Here is a 20,237-nt window from a genome sequence, read left to right as displayed (position 1 = left end):
ATATGTAAAACCAGTAATCGCATATTAGACCACCTTTCGCAGTAGTTTCAAGTTGAGCTGCAATGCAGAAACTTTGGTAGAGATAATATTTGTATTTATATGTTCAGTTTTGTGGCCAGCTGCCTCCTGGAGGTGCGGGGATTGGGGGGGGGGGGAGGGTGACAACCAAAATGACTTGTATATATTTTGGTAATTTGTTCCAAATTTGGGTCCATGTTCTGTAATTGCATCTTTGGCACGACAAAGCCTGTTTAAATTCAGTGGGACTCTATTGGCACGTGGTTATGCAGATAAAACTGTATAACTAGGGCCTTGGAGGTGTCCGCTACCTACTACATTTGTAATATGCAGGCTGTGTGGACACTGAAAACACATTAAAATTATAACACTTTACAACTGATCCACTATAACTGTTCAATCTGTCTGCTCTTTCCCAAGTAAGTGGAAGCTAAACCACAATATTTGATTACCTGTTTCATTCGGGGCATTATGATTAGCTTCACTTACCGGGGACTAGGAACGGATGGGTGAAACAGTTGCATCGAATTGGCTGATGTACGCTCCAAGCACCCACCCTTTTGAAACAGTTCAGCGTTACATTTGTCCACAGCCCCAGAAGTCGAAACTTCTCTCACTGCACAGGCTGTATGTAACTTGATGTTGACTATTAAGAAAGTGCTGCAGTTCAGTGAATCTCTTTTGAGTCTTCTTCAAGGATTACTATTTCTTTTTCTATGCTTTGAGAGGCCTCAAATTAGGGAGCAAGTGACTGAATTGACAGCACTAAGGAAGGTGCATTTGCTCTTTGAACAGCTGTATTCTTTTTAAGAAGCATGCCCTTATGACAAGGGAGCAGCCTAAATATGGAGAGCTACCTAAAGTGCCCATCCGAGGATGGCACCAACAACAGGGCTGGGCTGACTCTGCTCGGTAGGTTTCTGCCACACTTCTGGAGAGAGCTTGTTTCTACTTCGGTTGTGTTTGCACCCTGTTCCTTGAATCCCCAAATGTGGCCCCAAACCTTTGCTCGGCGTCGCCTTTCTGACACCTTCACAGCTGGTGCGGTGGCATTTGATGGTGTGCTGGAGAACGCAGAGCTGCGTGCTGCCAAGGGGTAGCGGGACGCCGACTCAAACTGGGGGAAGGTCTGACTTGCTGCGGTGGATGGGATGGTCGCAATGACTTCTGGTTTACGGGGGAGACCAGTCATCCCACCTCCTTCTGCTAGATCGGACCATCGAGGGCCAGCGCCACCCGGCCCACCGCAGGCCGGGGCTGGCATGTCCCATGTTACGATGAAGAGGTCTGTCCTAGGGATCAGCGTGGCGTGGGGCCGAGCTGTTGGGGAACAGCAGCGACTTCGAGTAATCACTACTGCACGATCTGGAGAGAGGACGGGTGCGTCGGAGGCAGACCGCTCGGGCTCAGGACACTGACTGGTCGCTCCGGGAGAGCAGTTCAGCGCAAGCCCGCTTTACAACACACCCGCCGGTCGCGGCCTCCTGGCCCGGGGCGCGGGTGGCGCCAGGAGGCGGTCCTGCTGCGCGCCGAGAGCTCACCCGCGTCAGGGCGCGGCGCCCGCCCACCCGCGCTCCGCTCCTGGGCTCCGGCAGAGGCGTGGCCCTGGCCGGCCCTGGCCGGCCCCACCGGCACCGCGCGCCGCCGCCTGCACCCAGCAGGGCGGGATGCTTGCGGGGCGGAGCGGGGCGGGTGATGACGGGCGGGGCCTGGCAGCGCCCCGCCCCTCCTCCGCGGGCGACAGGCGCATGCGCGGCTCCTGCCCTGGCGTGCAGCGAACGCCGCGCATGCGTTGTGCCGGCGGGATGCCCCCTGGCGGCTGCCTCGTGGGGGCAGCGGCGCCTGCGCACTGGGGTGGAGCCAGCGCCGCCCTCCGTGCAGCGCCGCGTCCCGGGGAGTGGGGCAGCGCCCGCCCGCCCGCCGGCCTCCGTCCCTCCCTCTTCGGCATCCGTCCAGGTGCGACCCGCGCGGGGCGGCGGGAGGCCGGTTGCTCGCGCCTGCGGCGGCACCGTGTGCGGGAGGAGGGTCCGGCACAGCAGAGCCCGCCTGGGGCTGCTGCGGTGCCCTGCGAGCGGCTCGTGCTCGGCGGAGGACCCGCAGTCGGCCGCCGCCCCGGGCTCGGGCTGCCCCCGCCGGCCACATCATGCCCCGGCGGCGGCGGTGCCGGAGCCCGGCTGTGGAGCACGAGCTGGCGGCGCCCCGCGCGGTCCCGGACGCCGCGGCCGGGATGGTGCCGGTGCCGCGCCCCGCGCGGGGTCACTGCCGGGCGCTGCTCCAGCGCGGGGACGCTAGTCTGAGCCAGGCGGCAGCTTGTCCAGGGAGAGGGCATCGCTGCAGCGGGTTGATGTGTGGGACAGTCTGGTCCAAGTTAGTTTGCTGGACCAAGACCTATTGAATACCCTGAGACGGGTTTTCACCCTTTCCCGGCGGCCGGACGAGCAGTGGGGGGTCCCCCGCACGCCAGCAAAACCGGACGTGCCAGCGGCTTCTCCGCGCTGGCCGCGTAGCCCTGGGGCTTTCCAGAGGACCCCCGGGGTATGTGTACCCCGGTTGACAACCCCTGCCCTAGGAGAAACGCAAGGCTCCCAGCTTGACGGTGGCACAGGAATATTTGGTGCAATTAGTGATGTTAGCACAGGAGTCGTTAGACCCTACGTGGGAGCTCGACTTAGTGTTGTGTTTTTCATTTGTAGTGCTTGCAGTTCTTGAAGGAAGCGGTCGTTAGCTCAGGACTGGACAATTAGTTGGGCCCAGGGGTCGCATAGGCTGTTTGGGTGAGCTGTTGCAGGCCAAGTCAGCATCACATCGCCGCCCGTCACACAACAATCACCAGAACTCCCTGCGTGGGCTGCAGCCCTGGGCGGTGTGTCCAGGACCGGGAGGGGCAGGCGAGGCTGGGATCACGGGGCAGGGGCGGGGGGCAATGACAGCGCAGGGCCAGGTCAGAGCCAGGATCCACTGCCCGCACACCCCTGCAACAGGCACAGTTTGTGTGTGGCTGTCAGGGCTCCGTGATCCCGGCCCCAGATGTAGCTCCCTGCCCACACGGCTCCCCAGAGCTGGGGCTGGGATCTTTGGGCAGTGTCTGTGTCTGGGGCTGGGATCTTGGGGCAGTGACAGCATGGGCCTGGGCCAGAGCTGGAAGCTACCACTAGGCCTTGTTGGGGAGCCACAGCATCCATGAAGGGGAAAGGAGGGCTACAAGTCCTGCAGAGGAGACTCGAACGCTCTGGAGGAACTCAGGTTCCCTCTCTTGGCCTTGGACATGCAGCCCTCAGGTGGGTGGTGGCAGCCTCCAACCCTGCTACCTAGGTGTAGGGCAGAGTGGTGCAGAGCGGTGAGGAGGCAGTAGCAGAAGTCCCAGTGAGGGTGCTGCGTCCAGGGCGGGGGGCCATTCTCTGTGGAGACTGACCCCTAGCCCCAGATGCAGCTCCCTACCTGGCCACGCGTGGTTCCCTGGCCCTGGATGCAGCACCCTCACCAGGACTCCTGCCATTGCTGCTACCCTGCACTGTTGCACCCTATGCTTCTCTGTCCCATGCCGAGTTGGCAAGGCATCCTAAGGTGAGCTGAGGGCTGGCACAAGACAGGTGCCCCAGTGCCACCTAGTGGGGCCAAAGGACCCACTGGGGGCCGGACCGAAGTGGGCTGTATTTTGCCCACCCTTGCATTAACATGCTACACACAAGGAAACTGAGACAGACAGTTGTGAAGAATTTTATCCTGGGTTATGCACCAAGTTGGTGACAAAGTTGGGAATGGAATAGGACCCTGACTCTCAATTCATTGCCATAGCTGTTGGGCCACACTGGTTTTTTCATGTGCTACTAACAGCCTATGACATAAAAGAAAATATTTTGAGTATTTAAAACACAGTTCTGATGTCAGCTTTTATGAGTTTATGATAAATCTGCTTCTGTGGACTCTTGCATGTAGTCACCTGTGGATTGTTATCCTGAGCCTCCAGCTGGAGGCAGAGATGGCTTACTCAGACTCCTAATACTGATGACACATTTTGCTTGGAAGCTTGTTGTAAAACCATATATAACATAGACTTTTTTTTGACAGGTCAGAAATCCAGCATGCTTCCTTTTTACCTGTGCTGTTAAAATTGCTGAGTGGGACAGAGGCTAACTATTTAGGATACAATATATTTTTGGAGTAAAATGTGTGCATTTGTCATATTGTCACTTTTTAGCTTGTGTATTTCATTAGAGGGAGAGAGAGTGTATAGTTTGATTTCCCAGCCACTGCATGAATTGTCCTTACATGTTTCATAACTGTCCTTTAGCCTCTGCTGAGATCTCTTGCTTTATGCTGAGCTGACAGACTCCCAGATCTGTAATGACACTATTTTGCATACACAATATTTTTTCAGATCTTTGTTTGGTTAAGTGTTTATACTAACAGCCATCTGTTATCATCACTTGGGGTCTGGTATACCCTCTCTGAAACCTCACTCCGTATTATGGCCTAGTCGTCATCTGCTTTTTCACCTTCTGCTCTTGTTAGAGTTTTTGGTTGCTGAGTTTTGGCACTCAGAAATACGGACACAATATCATCATCATCATTGCTTCGTTCACTGCAGTAAGAATGTTTATGCCGTCATCCAAAAGTGTGATTACAGTTCACATAAGCTCACCTAAGCTAGGTTCAAACCTGCTAGCTCAGGCACCAGCAGTAGCGCAGCTGCAGCAGCACAAGCTTCAGCTTCCAGTTATTTATCCCAGTCTCTGCAGGGCACACTGAAGTCCATGCTTCTGTGGTTAGACTGTTCTCCAGCTAGGTAGCTTAATGCTAGCTACATAAGACACCTTCAGATTGCTGTTGCAATAACACTTTTGGATTGATGCATCCAGGGTCTGTGATTTGTCTGCTATGGATAAACCTGCATGTTGTGAGAGAAGGCAGGGTTTGGATCACTTGACTGATGGCAGTGTGTTGGTCGAGGACTGCTGTTTGTTGAGACTGCTCCTAAAATTCTGTACGCACCCCTCGAGATTGTATGATTGTGAGAGGGGTTCACTTCTATGGCTGTACATCTTGGTGGTCCTGCAGGGATGAAAAAGTAAAAACTGTTTAGTGTTGATGAAGTGTTACTTAGTTGCTTTCAATGTTTTCAGTTCCAAGGAGACACTGTTCCAAGGAGTTTACTATCTGTCTCAAGTAGAGGTCATGCTTCTGGAGAACGGTGGTCGTCGTACTCGTGTTCCACTTATAGTTTCAGTGTTTTAATATTCTGAGTTCAGTTGATCATCAGTTACTTGATGTTTAATTGCTTGCTGCTAGACTTCAGAGTTGCTGTTTTGGACTGTGCATGCTGCAGAGGAAAATGCCGTATTGGTTCCTCAGTAGTGGGCTTTGTTTCTGCCCAGAAGCTTTAATTCCAGTACTAGATCCCTTCAACTATTTTACACTAAGATTTGTCTCCAAGGGTTTTTTTGGTCAAAATCTCACCATTCTTATTAATTATTCTTTAACAAGATAAATCTGTTTTAAAAGAGTCACCACGTACCTCAACTAAAATGTTGAAGCTGCTGTGATGGGGTGTAATATTAAGACCAGAGATGCATGAATGGCTTGTCTGGTGGCAAGTCAAGCTCTCCCTGTTTTTTAAAAAAAGTGTGAACCTAGGACATGGGCTTGCCTGCGAGGGCATAGGCTGCTTAATTCTCACAAGTTCGCACAGCTCCCTGCTTGTTCGTATGGTACTCTCATGGTACAGTTTGGTCTGGATTTATGTCTTCAGCTTCACTTTTCTTCAGTAGTCCATAATATAAGTTACAATGTACCCTAAGGTCAGGGCATATCTTGTGGGTACGAGCCCCTTTTGTTATTGGTGCAGCATATCTGTGTTAGGCTTTATTCCCCTGTATCTGCCTCCCTATACACCACTTCACAAATCCATAATGCAGACTAGCACTTTACCACTCTGTCATTTGTGGCTTGCACTTTACCTCCTATAGTACCTGGATTTTTTAAAATGTGAGCTAGATTAGGTCTCTTTGGGGAAAGGACCCTTGGAAGTGGTATAAGGCAGGGGTTTTCAACCTTTTTAAACAACCCCTTCTGTCTCAAAGTTTCAGCTTATGTACCCCTTTATATTTTGTTCTTGTTTTTAATATTACCAGCGGGAGCACACAGAGCCCCCTCAGTGTGGGGCAGCCACATGCGCCTTCATGGTGCGAGGGGAGCCAGCTGCAGCCGTTGTTTGCTGGGCTGGGGTAATAACGCTGCAGCGCCCCTGGTTGCCCCCAGGCGCAGCCGGCTGCACACGTCAGACAGGGCTGAATGGCGTCCTGTGTCACATCTGGCAGGGGCTGCCTGGCTACCGACCCACCCGCCACAGCGGGTCCCAGGAGGTCCTCATGGGGTCCTGTCCACGCGGCCTTAGGCGGAGGCTTTGCGGGCCAGGGAGTGAGGGATGAGTGGGGCTCGGCAGCAAAGAAGTTGCTCAAGTGCGAGAGGAAGAAAGTCAGTGAGCGCCTCGGCCCCTGAGGGACAGCGTGGCTCTGCCCTGCTCCGGGCTGCGCCCCGCGCCCATGGTGTGACTGGGCCGGGCTGTGGACATGGGCACTGCTGGACACCAATGCTGCACTCTAGCTGGGGCGCCTCCAGAGCCCGGCTGAGGAACTGCGCCTTTGCTGCTGCCTGCCCACCCCTCTGGGGCCAGGGCCATGGGGCACTGCCAGGCCGGCACACAGCTGTGCTGCTGGGGACAGCCCCTCGCAGGGTTAAGGCACATCCCGGCTTTCCGCAGGGCCCGGAGCTGCCAGATGGGCCTGGCCCAGCCCCCCCAATGAAATGCTTCCTTTTAATAAGGTGGGGAGGTGACAGCGGAGCGCCCAGTGCATCTCCCGACTCCCATAGCCACTCCCTCTTCTGGCCAGCCCCGGGCCCACACAGTGCTGCAGTCTGGCCCTCTCCCCACCTGCCCCGCTCCTGGGGTGGCTCTGCACTTGTGGCGTTAGGGGACTGGGGTTTGCTGTATGGATGGGGGGAGGAGGGCAGGCTGCTGCTCTTGTGCTGACCCTGCCTCCTTGACAGGAGAGCGAGCTGGAGTGGGGGGTGGGCCGTGGTGTGCAGCATGGCGCCGTGGTGTGCCCAGCACATCCCTCCCCTTCCCCTGGGTAAGAGTAGAAATGTGGGAACGCACCAGGGGAGACGTTGCTGCCATGCCCCACCCGGTACACACTCCGTTCCCACCTTTCTAAGTACCCCTGGGGCTACTTGTACCCTGGGTTGACAACCCCTGGTATAAGGAGAAACTTAGACTTAAAAAATGTTGGAAAATAAGCCATGGTCCTCAACTGAACTCTTGTCAAATACATCCTTTTCTCTGACTTGGGTTTTGTCGTCCTGTTTTACTCTTCACCCTCGCATAAATAAGTTACACTGTATATAGATTCTTGGTCAAGGTTTATTGATTTTCACATAACTCTTTTCTTGCCAATTTGGATGTTTCTGTTCAGTTCTGCATGTGGAGAAGCCCACAATCATTCTCTCTTGTGGAAACGAATATCTTTGTCTAAGTCCAGCTTTAGTGATGTGTTCTCCTTCTAGCTCAGTAGATTTCCCCTGTTGGTTGACAGTAATTTGTTCTGGTGGACAAGAGCTTTCCAGTAGGGATGTAAATATTGATAAAAAAATGTATCTGCTCAATCTCCTCTAATTATATCGGTTAATGGTTAACTGATAATACCTACCTAGTCCCAGCTGGGGTGGAGGTGTGGCATCCCAGGCCACCCCATGCTGCCCTGCTTCTGGGGAGGGGCCGCAGCCACCTGCCCGGCATAGTGCAGGGAGCCAAGGGCTGCATACAGACCTGGTGGGACACAGCTGCTGCTGCTGCTAAGAGTCACTTCCAGGGTGGGGGAGGCAGTGGCAGCAAACTCCACCAGACAACAGCCTACATGAAACCACGGGGGAGCTTTCCCAGCCCACTGCAGTCACTGCGGGGCTGGGAAGGAAGGAGCAGACTAGCTATGTGTACTAGTCCCTGTTCCCCCTCCCCTCCCCTGCTTTTCCCTGCCTGCCCTGCTGCTTTCCTCCGCATTGCTTCCCTTCCCTGCCAGACTGCATCCTATGCTAAATGTTAACCAGTAATGCATTACCAGTATAAATATACTTTTCATTTAAACATTTAACCTTTCACATCCTTACTTTCCAGACAAAAATAATTTGCTCAGTAAGAAAGAGGCCAGCCCCACGGAGAGTTTCATGTACTGGGGTAGAGTTTTTGAATTGGAGTGTGTATTTGATGGTGATTCACAGCAGAGAACAAAATATTAGGGTGATGTGCTCATGGTGATCTGTGCTACTAACCAGAGGGTAGCTATGCTTTATATCAGAGGGAGCTTGTTTAGGGTATATGGCTTCCTCAAAGGCTGGAGGTGCTCTGGAAACTTATTTCAGTAGCTTTTAAGTCAGAATATTACAATCTTTAAAATGTTAGGGGCCCTGTATCCACTCTTTCATTGTCGATGCATCTGCAAAAGTGTTAAATGCCCCAGTAGCGAGGGCAAATATTACTCTCTGTTTTGCTGTTTAACTTTAAATTCTGTTTTGCATACAGCTGTGTAAACTGGGAAATCTTTGTTAACATTAGCCCTGGTAATGTTTTTTTCCCTCTCTGTTAGGTTCTGTCGATCTCCTACTTCTCCACAATGAGAGCAATTTTGGTTCTTCTCTTCCCTTCTCCCTGTAGTTGATATTTTTGGAACTGGAGGGGATGCTGCGGTAGAGATGGCAGACAGTGTAAAAACCTTCCTTCATGATCTCGTCAGGGTAAGTCTTACAGTTTCTTGAGTTCAAAATCATTTTCATGGTTCTTTTTTGTTTGAGGTTCTTTTGCATAGGTGGTACATTGTGTTTACAGGCAAAGCAGACATAGGCTCCATCGATATCATCTATTATGAATAGTCGGATGACAGCCTATTTTTATAGGCTTCATCTCTTCCTTTTCAGGTATCCAAGAATGGATTAAGAATTGGGTTGTGAGGGTGCTCCAGAAGTATCTTAATTTGATTATCAGCAGGAATTCAGAACATATATAGCAGAGACTATTGTATTGACAGACCTGGTTAGTGGTTACATCACTGTTTAAACTGCAGTTCCCCAATGTAGTTAAGTCCTGTAGTTTAGGTAACCTGCTTCTATACTGTGCTACTTTTCTGAAAGGATGTAGAATAGTGGGGAATGCTGGATCCTACATGCATTGCAGGTCTGAATGGTTTTGTTTTGAGAGACCAGTGTGACAGGTAAATTTCCCTAACGTAGTAGTATCTTCTCCAATGTAAAAGGTACCTAAACCTGGAATTACTCTGTGTCCGCTTAGCATAGTCTATTTAGTCTCCCAAAGAAAGTATTTACAGGCTAGCATTTTGGCAAGTAAAATAATGCTATGTAATAGAGGTGCACCAATAAATATTTTCTTGGCAGATTATTAACCAGCTGATAATTAAATAGGCATTTTGGCTGATATCGGTCTGATAATCAATTTACAGGAGGATAGCTGTGCAGCGTGGAAAGCAGTTCCCTGCAAGTAAGTCTCTGGAGGGGAATGGGCATGGGGGAGGGAAGGGGTGTGGTGGGGCAGATCGAGGCCCCCACACTGAGGGAGGGAGCGGGGCAGGGGCCCCCAGCGAGGGCACTGCTGCCCAGTGAGGGCAGTGAATGGAGCCCCGGGGTGCGGAGCGGGACGGAGCTGTGGGCAGCTCATCCTGGTGCTTTAAAATGGCAGCAGGGATGCTTGAATTAAAGCTTGTCAAATGAACTTTATTTCAAGTGCTGCCACCGTCATTTTAAAGCATGGGAACACTTTTAGGAGCAGAGGCGAGCAGGGCAAGGGTGGAGACAGGCTTTTCGTTGTGGGCTCAGGGCTCTCCGCCCTGCTACTTTTGCCCTGGGAGCTGCGTGCTGGCCGCCTGTCCCCTGCCCATCTGGAACTGGGAGGCAAAACTTGCTGCCGCCACTGCTACTGGATGGGCAGGGGACGCGTGGCTCCCAGGGCAAAGGCAGCAGGGCAGAAGGCCCCGAGCCCATGCAGGCAGCCTGCTTCTGCCCTGCGCACAAATCCAGGGGGCACATGTACCCCCACGCCTCTCCTGGGAGTGCACGCAGCCATGGGGAGTCACCCCCCTTCCTCCCACACCTGGATTAGCTGCCTGTGGCTCTGTCCTGCTCCCCACCCTGGCCCCAGGATCCCATTCACTGCCTTGGCTGGGCAGCGCCCCAGCCCCACCATGGGGGCCTCGACCTATCCCCAACCCATGCTCCTTTCCTCCCTCACACTCCTTCCCCTCCTTAGAGTTACCTCCAAGGTGTTGCTCTCCATGCTGCCCAGCTGGATTCCTTGCCATGTGGATACTGTGGCTGTGCACACGCATGTGATGTCTAGGGGCCAGAAGGTGTATTATATTTATTGGTGACATTAACGGCTACACCAGCCAAAAATGCTGATAGCCAATAATGTTAATTTTCCTTTTATCAGTGCTGTTCCGATACGGCACTGATATGTTGGTGCATTTTTACTATGTAAGCTGAGGGGAAAGAGAATCAATTTGTCATTGGGATAGTTACTAAGAAGCAATCACAATCCTGGCATAGGTTGTAATTTAGTTGTATTCTGAATTGGGGGTCCCATAGGCACAGTCACTATAAAGTGTGCAGGTTTTTTCTTGAACTGTAGCACTAATGAAACCATAGCAAACTCCCCTTAGACAAAAATTAACATTATACAGTCTATTAATGTGCTCTTAATGAGTCCACTAATTGATTTTTTAACTATAATAACACTTTGCTTAAATGTAATACTTTGCTTATCTCTGGTACCTTTCCTTTGACACTCTTCATGTGTTTCATAAACATTAGTGAATTTAACATGATTGCATCACTACTGAGGGTGTATGATAGGGACAGGCAAAATACGGCCTACAGGCCAGATGCAGCCCACCAGGCAGGTGCCTATAAATTCACTCTATCTGGCCCAGCCCCAGGCTGCTCCATAGTGTTAGCATGGGGCTGAGCCCTGCTCACTCCCGCTGGGGCAGTCCATGCTGTGCTTCCACCTTCACCCACAGAAAGGCCCTGACTCTGGCCTGCAGGTAAGGAAGTGGCAGTGATGGGCAGAGTAAGGGGGAAACGGCAGCAAGTTGGGCAGATGGGAGGGAAGCAGCAGCTGGGCGGAAGCACAGGGCTTGTGCCGGTACCCCGGGGCAGGGCCAGTGGGGGCCCAGGGCATGGTGGCAGAAGCACAGAGCCCAGGCAGATGGGGTGCAGGGTCCACCAGGCTTCATCATGCGGGGCTCCCCAGGGCTGACGTATGGTTCCCAGGTTTCCTGCCCAAGCTGCTCTCCTCTGGGGGGAGCTCGACCTGCTCTCCTCCAGGGGGAGCTCTGTGTGATGGAGCCGGCGGCCTGGCTCTGCTTACTGCCACGTGCAGGTTATGGGGAACAGCGGGAAGCTCTGCTCTATGTAGCTGGGCTGGCTCCTCCTCTCTTCCTGCTGCCCTGGCCAAGCCCCATGACCTGCGCTGCCAGCTTCATTACGTGGAGCTCCCCCTGGGGGCACGGGGCTTGGGCGGAGAACTCAGGAACTGCATGTAAGCCCCACGCAATGGAGCCGGCAGCTCAGTCATGTTCAGTCCTGGGACTTGCCGGGACTGCGTACTGCCAGGGGGCTCCTCCTGCTGCAGGCTGTGAGTGCCCTGAGGGCCTGCTATCTGTTGGCAGCAGGGGCTATGCGCAGTGGAGGGACATATGGAGTGAGGGGCCCACATGCACACCCCACTATACACACGCACCCACACCCCCAGCTACACCCCCCACACAGACCCTCCCCCTCCACACACCCAATCCTCCCACATCTCCCCATAACTACCCACACACACAGCCCCCCAGAAACTCCATACCCACCCCCCATACCTCCCCAAAACTCCACACCTCACATACACACACATCCCCACAGTCCCACACAAACCCTATACCCCCTCCTCCACACCTGGCCACATCTCCCCTTTCCTCCCCACAATATACAAGAGTAAAACTTCATTTTGAGCTATTATGCAATCACCTCTATATACACTATGGAAGCACACACACACACCAGGACAAAATTTTTTTTTGAAATAAAATTAAAATATGTTATAGTAGACATTTGGTTTTTAGTATATAGTTTGTTTTTTTCTAATTCCAAGATGGCAAACTCCTCTCCCAAAAGGAGTACTTCTGGGGACAAGGGGAGGGATTTCTGGTGGCACAGGTCAGGGATTAGGGATGGGACTTCGAGTCCCAAGACTGCAACCAAGGGGCAGGGGACCTGTTGGGGGCGAGGCTACCCTTGTGGCCCTCAACAGCTAACCAAAACTTGTTAAGCAGTCCTCCAGCTGAGATAATTGCCCACCCCTGGATAAAGGGAAGCAGCTGGAGAGGTGGATTGAACACTATGGAATGATATACTCAAAGGAGTCCGTAGTAGACCAGCCTGTGCTAGATGAATTGCCTGGGTTTGAAGCTATTTCTTCACTGGATGCCAAACCTACACTAAAGGAACTTGAACAATGCATCAAAAAGATTCCTAATAACAAAGCTTCAGGATCTGACTTTACCTGCTGAAATTTGGGAATGTGCAAACAAAGACTTGCCGCAAAGATTGCACGAGGTACTCCTACTCCGATAGGAAGAAACTGTGCCGCAAGATTTCAAGGATGCTCGTTTCATCCAACTTTATAAAAACAAAGGAGACAGAAGTGCCTTTAATAACCACAGAGATATCTCTCTTCTCAACGTCATGGGAAAAATCTTAAGCTGTATTCTTTTACCTAGGCTACAGACATTAGCTGAGAGAATGTGTCCTGAGAACCAGGGTGGCTTCTGTTTGGAAAGGTCCATTGTAGATACGGTCTCCTGCGTAAGACAATTACAGAAAAAGTGCAGAGGAAGCGTATCCCACTATACATGGCTTTTATGGATTTAACAAAAGCTTTTGACACTGTTAGTCAGTCAGGGGTGTACCTGATTCTGGAGATATGTCTGGTTTTGCCAGGCTTGAGAGTCTGAGCCCTCTAAAAACCTGTGCTTGTAGGCTCACAGCTTGGCCTTAGTATGCACACACATCTGTGAGCCATCCTCCTGTTCTTTCCTGCCATGTCCCGAGTTTACTGAGTAAACAGAAGGCTCCTGGTGGTAATGGGGCTCTGTGTGTGGGGAAGATGGATGCTCTTTACAGGGCTCCTGCCTTCCCTTCACCCTGCCCACATGCCAGTCCAGATGTTTTAAGGCCTCAGAGGTGATCTTAGGTGAAAAGGGAAAAGAAAAGAACTTGTGTGCTTGACACTGGGTCAGGGGCCAGCAGGGTGGTCCTTCAGTCCTGGTTTCAAGTCTCAGGGTCTTCAGCTCACAGCTGCCCTGCTGGCTTGTGTCACAGCTTGCTAATTAACAGTCCTCACACTACATGAAAAAATCCTGTTGGCCTCTAGATCAGGCTCAATGGTCCCTCAGGCAGTCTGCTGGCAATTCATCTGCTCAGTCCCACCAGGCAATTAGTACTCAATGCTGTCACCAGCTTAACTCAAGATCAACAAGGAAAATAAGGAGAAATAAATCAGTTGGAGTCTCACAGGCTCCATGACTCACATGCTGGCCCCATTGAGGGACTACCGGGGCCTCTTCACTCATTAGTATTGCACCCCTCACAGAGGAATCACTGTTGGCTTCTCACAGCTCTGGGCACTAGGTGTCAGGTGCTCCTCCGAGCTCCCAGACTTCAGGGCCTCTCCCTGGCCAGCGTGACAGGGATCAGCTGTTTGTGGAGCAGCTTCAGCTCTGCTCCTGTGCTGTGCTGCCTAGATGCTGCGCCGTTCCTCTCCGGCCAGCAGCGGACATCCGGTTATACTTGATACCATGGCGTGTCCACCTATGCGCAGTGAGCATGCACTTCAAAAGCATGGCTGCTGCTGTATCTGCTGCCGCCCCTGCTGCTCCACTGCTGCTGCCAGTATTCCTACAGGTATATAGGGAATACCTCCAGCCCTTATTGGGCCAACCTGCTTTTCCTTGGTGGTCCAGGACACTTCCCAGGGGCTTCCCTTCCCCGGGATCCTTGGGAAGCTGGGACCCAGGATCCCATAAGGGCTTTACACTGTGCTGAGGAAGTTTGGTTGTCCACCTATACTGCTGAACCCTGCAAAATCCTTACATGATCGCATGAAGGCAGCGGTAATGTATAAAAATGAAGAGTCTGACTTGTTCGACATTAACAGTGGAGTGAACAGGGCTGCATACTGGCTCCCACATTGTTTAACTTTTATTTTTCATTCCTGCTTCAACATGCATTCTCTGATGTTCGAGAGGGTATCCATCTCAGCACTAGACATGGTGGAGGACTGTTTAACATTGCAAGGTTCAGAGCCAAGACAAAAGTGAAGGTGATCATAAGGGACCTGTCATTTGCGGATGATGCAGTGCTTGTGGCTCACTGTTGATGCCCTATGTGACAGGACAGTTCTGGGGGCCACGTCTGATGCCAGCTCACCCACGTGTCTATGGGGCAGTCTGCCTAGTCTTGCCTGCCATGATTTTGCTGTTTTCAAAATGGGTGGTAAAATGTGGGAGACTGCCCATTACATGCCTTGGTGCCAGGGGGTGCTATCTGCAGCTCTGAACCTCCCTTACACTGCAGCCCATGCCTTGCAGATGGCATCACAGTTCTTAGCAAATCCGACCCCACACTGGGCCCCATAATCCTCCAGTCTGGACCTCAACTGGATCCCTCCAATCAGGCGGGCTATTCCACCCTCATTCTGGGCTGCCTAGCTCCCTGCACTCTTCTCCCTCCTGGGTGTGGCCTCCCCCGGGACCTTTGGCCACACAGACCCTGGCCTTGCCTCCAAGGCCAGTCGGAACCACAGGCCCTCAGCTCTGGGCATCCCTCACGGTGGGCTCCTGGCCCTTTTTACCCTTCTGGTCCTGGCCCCAGTATTGACCAGTCGAGAGTGCTTCAGGTCAGGCTTCTTGAGCTTCTAGCCCACTCTCTCACCTGGGTCCACCTTCTCGGGCTCTACTACGGGTTATCCATCCGATTGTGGGGGCTGGGGTTATTAAGGTGCCCTGACCCGCCTTTCACTGGGGTGGTAACGGCCTGGCATTTCCAGGGTCCTCCCATGCCACTAGGAGCCCCACTAGGCCACCCATCCCCAACAGGATGCAGTTTTAGGTTGTGCCCAGAACCAAGAGACTCCTAGCCATCCCCATTAGCTCTTGCCCTTACCTCCTGGTTGTTCCTGCTGCAGCTCAGCTAGGTGATGTTTCTGCCTTCTGCAAACTGCTGTATTTATATAGGCAGCCAGTGTTTTCAAATGGCTGCTGCAATCAAGCACCTGCCGGCTGCTTGACTCAACCCTTTAAGTGGCAGGCACTGCAAGTGCTCTGCCACACCCTACAACATCTCATAACCAAGTTCTCTGACTCATGTAAAATCTTTGGGCTAGCAATAAGCTTGAAGAAGACTGTTATGCACCAAGGCTCTTTAGAACCAGTTCCAGATATCACCTTAGAGATGGTAGTTGTCTGGATGTTGTTGACCAGTTTTTTCACTTTGGCTCTACTGTTACCAGCAATGTAGATCTTGGTGCTGAGTTTGCTAGTAAAATTGGCAAAGCAGCCAGAAACTTTGGTCTTTTGCAAGATAGAGCCTGAAACAATAACAAACTGTCAACTAAAGTGAAAATCCATATTTTTGAGATGTGTTTTATCCAGTCTTCTGTATGGCTTAGAAACATAAATGACCTACCTCAAACATACCAAAAGACTAAACAGCTTTCATATCAGATGCCTGCATAAAATTCTTCAAATAAGATGGCAAGACCGGGTGACAAATGTGAAAGTGTTACATTGTGCTGGTATGTCATTCAGGGGAACATTGATTAGTAAGAAAAGACTCAGGTGGCTTGGGCATGTCAAGCAAATGCCGGATCACGGAATCCTCAAGAATGTGCTTACTCTGAAGTTCGTGAAGGGCCTAGAAAGAGGCAGACTGCTGCATAGATTTTGGGGTGCTTGCAAAGATGACTTGGCATCCTTTGGAATCTCTGTGGACGATTGGGAAAGGAGTGCAGAATGCCACTTTGGTTGGCAGAGTCGGCTTGCAGATGGAGTGAGGCGCTGCGAGGTGGACTGGATCAAGTTTTGTGATGACTGGTGCCAGAGGAGGAAAGAATCTGTGGCTCAGATTCAGAGCATTGCTAGCGCATAGGTGTGCTCTGCCTGTGGGCAGGACTGTCACTTGCAGATCGGACTCAGCAACCATCTAAGAGCTTACCAGTGCATAAACCATACTCTGTAAAGAACGACGGGTTCCAGTTGATTGAGCTACCTCTTGCATTATATTTTAGGTGTTAATGCTCTTCTACATTAAGTATAAAGTTAATAAAAAGAAGCTCCCCTTTAGGCAGCAGTAATCATTTAAGAATACTATAGAATACCAGAGATGGATATTTTGCAAGACGTGAAGGGGAGTTGTCTGTCAAAAAAGGTCAGGCATACTGCTGCAGATACTCCATGCAGCAGGTCTCACCGACTGCCCCGCTCTTTGCTACCCTACTCCTAGTAGATGTGGGTTTGGCTAATGAGGAGGTGATGCTGCTGCATTAGTTTTGTAACTACAGGTTCCCCTCGCTTTATGCGGTAGATGTGTTCCTGAAAAACTGTGTATAACTCGAATTCGAATAAAGGAAACCCACTTTACAAAGTAACAAATAGAGATACATTCCAAGACCTCGACTGTATTTGCAGCAGGTAAGTCTGCTGAGGTCGGGGCGGTGCCAGGCTCTTCCCGGCAGGGGGCTGGGCTGGGCTGGGCTGCACTCAGGGCGGGCGGCGGCGCTGGGAGGGTGGTTGTGGGGCTACAGCAAATTTTGGGGTAGCTTCAGGTTCCCCCCCCCCTTCTTTCCAGCGCTGCTGCCACTGCCCCCTGCCTGGAAGAGCTCAGCACAGCCCCTGGCCCCAGCAGTGCAGCGCCTGCCTCTGCCCCTGCCCCACTCCCTCCCTCACCACCGGCGCGGGAGCAGATGGAGGCCCCACTCACCCCAGCCCCTGCTCCTGCCTGTGTCCTGCTCCCTCCCTCACTGCTGGGGCCTTGATCTGTGTCCCACCCCCAGCCTTTCCCCTTTCCCCACAGACTTACCTGCTGCTGGTCATATAAGAGTGAATTTACCTTGTGTATAATGAATTTTGGGTATAAAAAGGATCATCTCATAAGAACAAATTCGCATGTACAGAACCTGCAGAAAGCGAGGGGAACATGTAGGTGATGCTATCAAGTAGTATAAACCCCAAATCCCAATTTACTGTCAGGCCAGAAATGCCTTGTACATCAGTAATATTTGTCAGTAATTATTTTATTGGCCTTATATGTAGTGTGAACTTAATTCATTAAAAAAATAGGACTGAAATTTTTTTTTATTTTTGCAAATAAGAGAAAATGGACAAAGAAAAAATGGGATTGGGAATGGTTTGTAAATAATGGGGAGTCAACAATAAGACAGAAAGACAACTTGCTTTTTAACATCCCTTTTTAAGATGTCAGAAATACTCATTCTTTTAGGTCACTGGGGCACTGAAATTAGGTGTGGTGATGTATTTGAACTTTGGCTGAAGCCGACAGCATTGGCTTCCTTTCCTGCCTGAGGAGTGTCATTGGCAATCACCCAGGTGCCCGTGTGAGAGAACAGTGGGAGTTAAAGGGAACATAGGACAGGAGGCCAAGATGCGCCTGGCAACCTCACTGTCTTCCTTTGAAATCAAGTTCTTGAAAAAACGAATTAAGCTAAAGGACAGTGTTGACACAAGAAGTAGAGGGGATAAGGTGATGATGAATAAAATTAGGCTGGAAATTACGAGGTTTCTAACCATTAAGAGAATGGTGTTTTGGAACAGCTTTACAATAAAAGTAGTGAGGACAAGAAAACCGAACTAGTGTTAAGGTAGAGCTTGATTAGTTTGTAAAAGGATTATATAACACAGGGCCAGCAACAGCCAGAGGACTGAACTCTGACCTATGTCGTTTCTGTTTCTAGTTCTATTTTCTACCTCAGACTCACAACTGTAACCTCTTATTCCACCATCAATCTCTTTAATGGCACTCTGTTCCCACTGTTGAACCTGGTCAAAGTTGCATTTAAAACTGGAATACCATAGAAGCAAAACATTTATTTTTACTATGTGGCAAAATGACTGTCCCAGGAGCATTCCCCCACTTCCTTGTTTATTTATCCCATTACTGCAATATGCTTTCTTCCCAAAATTATCTATCTATACGAGACCATAAGCTCCTTGGCAAAGAAACCACAAGGCTCCTCCTGTACACCTGCAGGGGGGCCGCTCTGACGTGCTGGAATTCCAGTAATCGAGTCTGCTGGAGTGTGGTGATTACCGCGCTCCAGCAGACTCCAGTGTCACGGTGTCAATGTCCCCGCACTGAAAAATGGTGGTGGGGTGCTTTAAACTAAAGTTTGTTCAAGCTTTTGTTCAAAGTGTCCCGCTGCCATTTTTCAGCACGGGGACACTGATACACGGGACACTCTGGGCACTTTTAATTAGCATGTCTCTTGGAGCTGTGCTAATTAAAGCACACTCCTTCCCCTCCCTCCCCCTCCCTCCTGGAGCATGTCTATAAATGCCCATACTGTCTTACATTCTTAAACCATCATGCACATCTGCAGTGTTTTGCAGCTATCTTTTCTCAAACCTATCTTAAGTAGAGAGATTTACACTGAAAGGGAGTACCGGACAGCTTGGTTCTCTAAAATGGAGATTTTTGTTATTTTTTCCAAAGGCTGCCAATTCAAGAAATGTTTACCTAGAATTCATTTTCATTGCATTTACATTTCTTTTGTAATTCATACTTTGCCCTGCAGAATTTGTAGCCTAGAGCATCATTTTAGTATTATGTGTATTATCAGAAAAACAATCCCGCTGTTTTCACTGTTCCCAACTGAATGAATTGTACAGAAACAGATTTGTAAAATTCCTTCAGTTTCCATTATCTAGAATTCTACCAATAATACAGATAACTTACTAATAATACAGGTAACTTGCATAAAGTTGGTTTTTAAAGTGACAGCAGTCATTTTAACATTTCCTTTTGAAGTAAGTTGAGATGATACGTGTTGCATCTTTGTCTGCAGGGAATTAAGGACTCCATCTGGGGGATCTGCACAATCTCTAAGCTGGATGCCCGGATCCAGCAGAAAAGGGAAGAGCAGAAAAAAAAGAGAGCAAGCAGTGCACTTGCCCAGCGGAGAGCACAGAGTGATGAGAAAAAGCAGGAGAAGTGAGTACATGAACTTGAGTGTCAAATGCTTGAGAATTTGCTTGTGGACTCTGTCTGCCACCTACAGAGGACAGAAAATCATTTAGAAACTTAGTGATATGGATCTCAGGTGGCAACAGATATCATCTGATTTCTCATTTGTGCTGCCTTAAAAATTTTCACATGGCAGGGAAATCAGGGGCACAGTGAAAGGTCTCTGCCACTTTATTGCAGCAGTCGTCTGTTACCCTGTGGCACTTTCCCAGCTGCCCCAAACCCGCACTGTGGTAGGGGGAAAAGTGCTTCCCTGTGCAGCGAGCCCCAGGCTGGCTGGGCAAAGAGAACATCTGATGTTCCTCTCTGCCCCAGACCCACGCTGGGTAGCAGAACACCCAGCTTTCCCTGCTGCTCCAGACTCATGGTGTGGGGAAAGTGGAGAAGGAGATCACACCACCCTTTGTCCCACACCACCAAGGGTGGGACAAGGGGCGATGTGCATTTTACCCAGTTAATCTATTTCTAGCCTCAGAGGTCTCAAATGAGTGGAAAAACTTTGAAATCTGCATGAAACTTGGAACAATGTAGTTGCAAGGCAGTTTTTTCCCCCATAAATGTGCATTATTTCAGTTGAGTCCAGGTAAGAGGTAATTTGAGATAAGTGAGGATTTAAGGCATGTAGACTTCTACTTCTGACTACAAATGTGAAAATTTCCATGCATTTGGGTAAAAATACCCAAATGAAATACCCCCCCAAAATTCGGGAGAGACCCTGTTCCTCTGAGCCACTACCAGGAGTAAGTAGGAATAACAGCCATAAGTTGACTAAGAGTAGGTTCAGGCTGGACATCAGGAAGCACTACTTCACAGTCAGGGTGGCTGGGATCTGGAACTAACTTCCAAGGGAAGTGGTG

General features: G+C 50.6%; 1 protein-coding gene and 1 long non-coding RNA gene across 5 annotated transcripts in view; one reads left to right on the top strand and one right to left on the bottom strand.

The window, feature by feature from the left end:
• The window catches only part of LOC109283757 (uncharacterized), a 49,812-nt gene extending 48,146 nt beyond the window's left edge, over positions 1-1,666 (bottom strand). The window contains exon 1 of the long non-coding RNA XR_002091032.2: positions 508-1,666. This is a non-coding gene — a long non-coding RNA (uncharacterized LOC109283757). The remainder of the gene's footprint in view (positions 1-507) is intronic.
• The window catches only part of EI24 (EI24 autophagy associated transmembrane protein), a 35,632-nt gene that overhangs the window by 1,139 nt on the left and 14,256 nt on the right, over positions 1-20,237 (top strand). The window contains exons 1-3 of one of the 4 annotated variants that reach the window (XM_059719590.1): positions 1,823-1,974; positions 8,726-8,805; positions 19,202-19,347. In XM_059719590.1, the coding sequence (XP_059575573.1) occupies positions 1,824-1,974; positions 8,726-8,805; positions 19,202-19,347 (377 nt within the window). In that variant the 5' untranslated portion in view covers position 1,823. Of the gene's footprint in view, positions 1-1,822; positions 1,975-8,657; positions 8,806-19,201; positions 19,348-20,237 lie in introns of those variants that run through there. The other 3 variants (XM_059719591.1, XM_059719592.1, XM_006267371.4) reach the window with 3 other exon arrangements.

Source organism: Alligator mississippiensis, chromosome 16 (assembly GCF_030867095.1).
Source record: "Alligator mississippiensis isolate rAllMis1 chromosome 16, rAllMis1, whole genome shotgun sequence".
Taxonomy (NCBI): Eukaryota; Metazoa; Chordata; order Crocodylia; family Alligatoridae; genus Alligator; species Alligator mississippiensis.
This window is presented reverse-complemented; position numbering and strand designations above follow the sequence as displayed.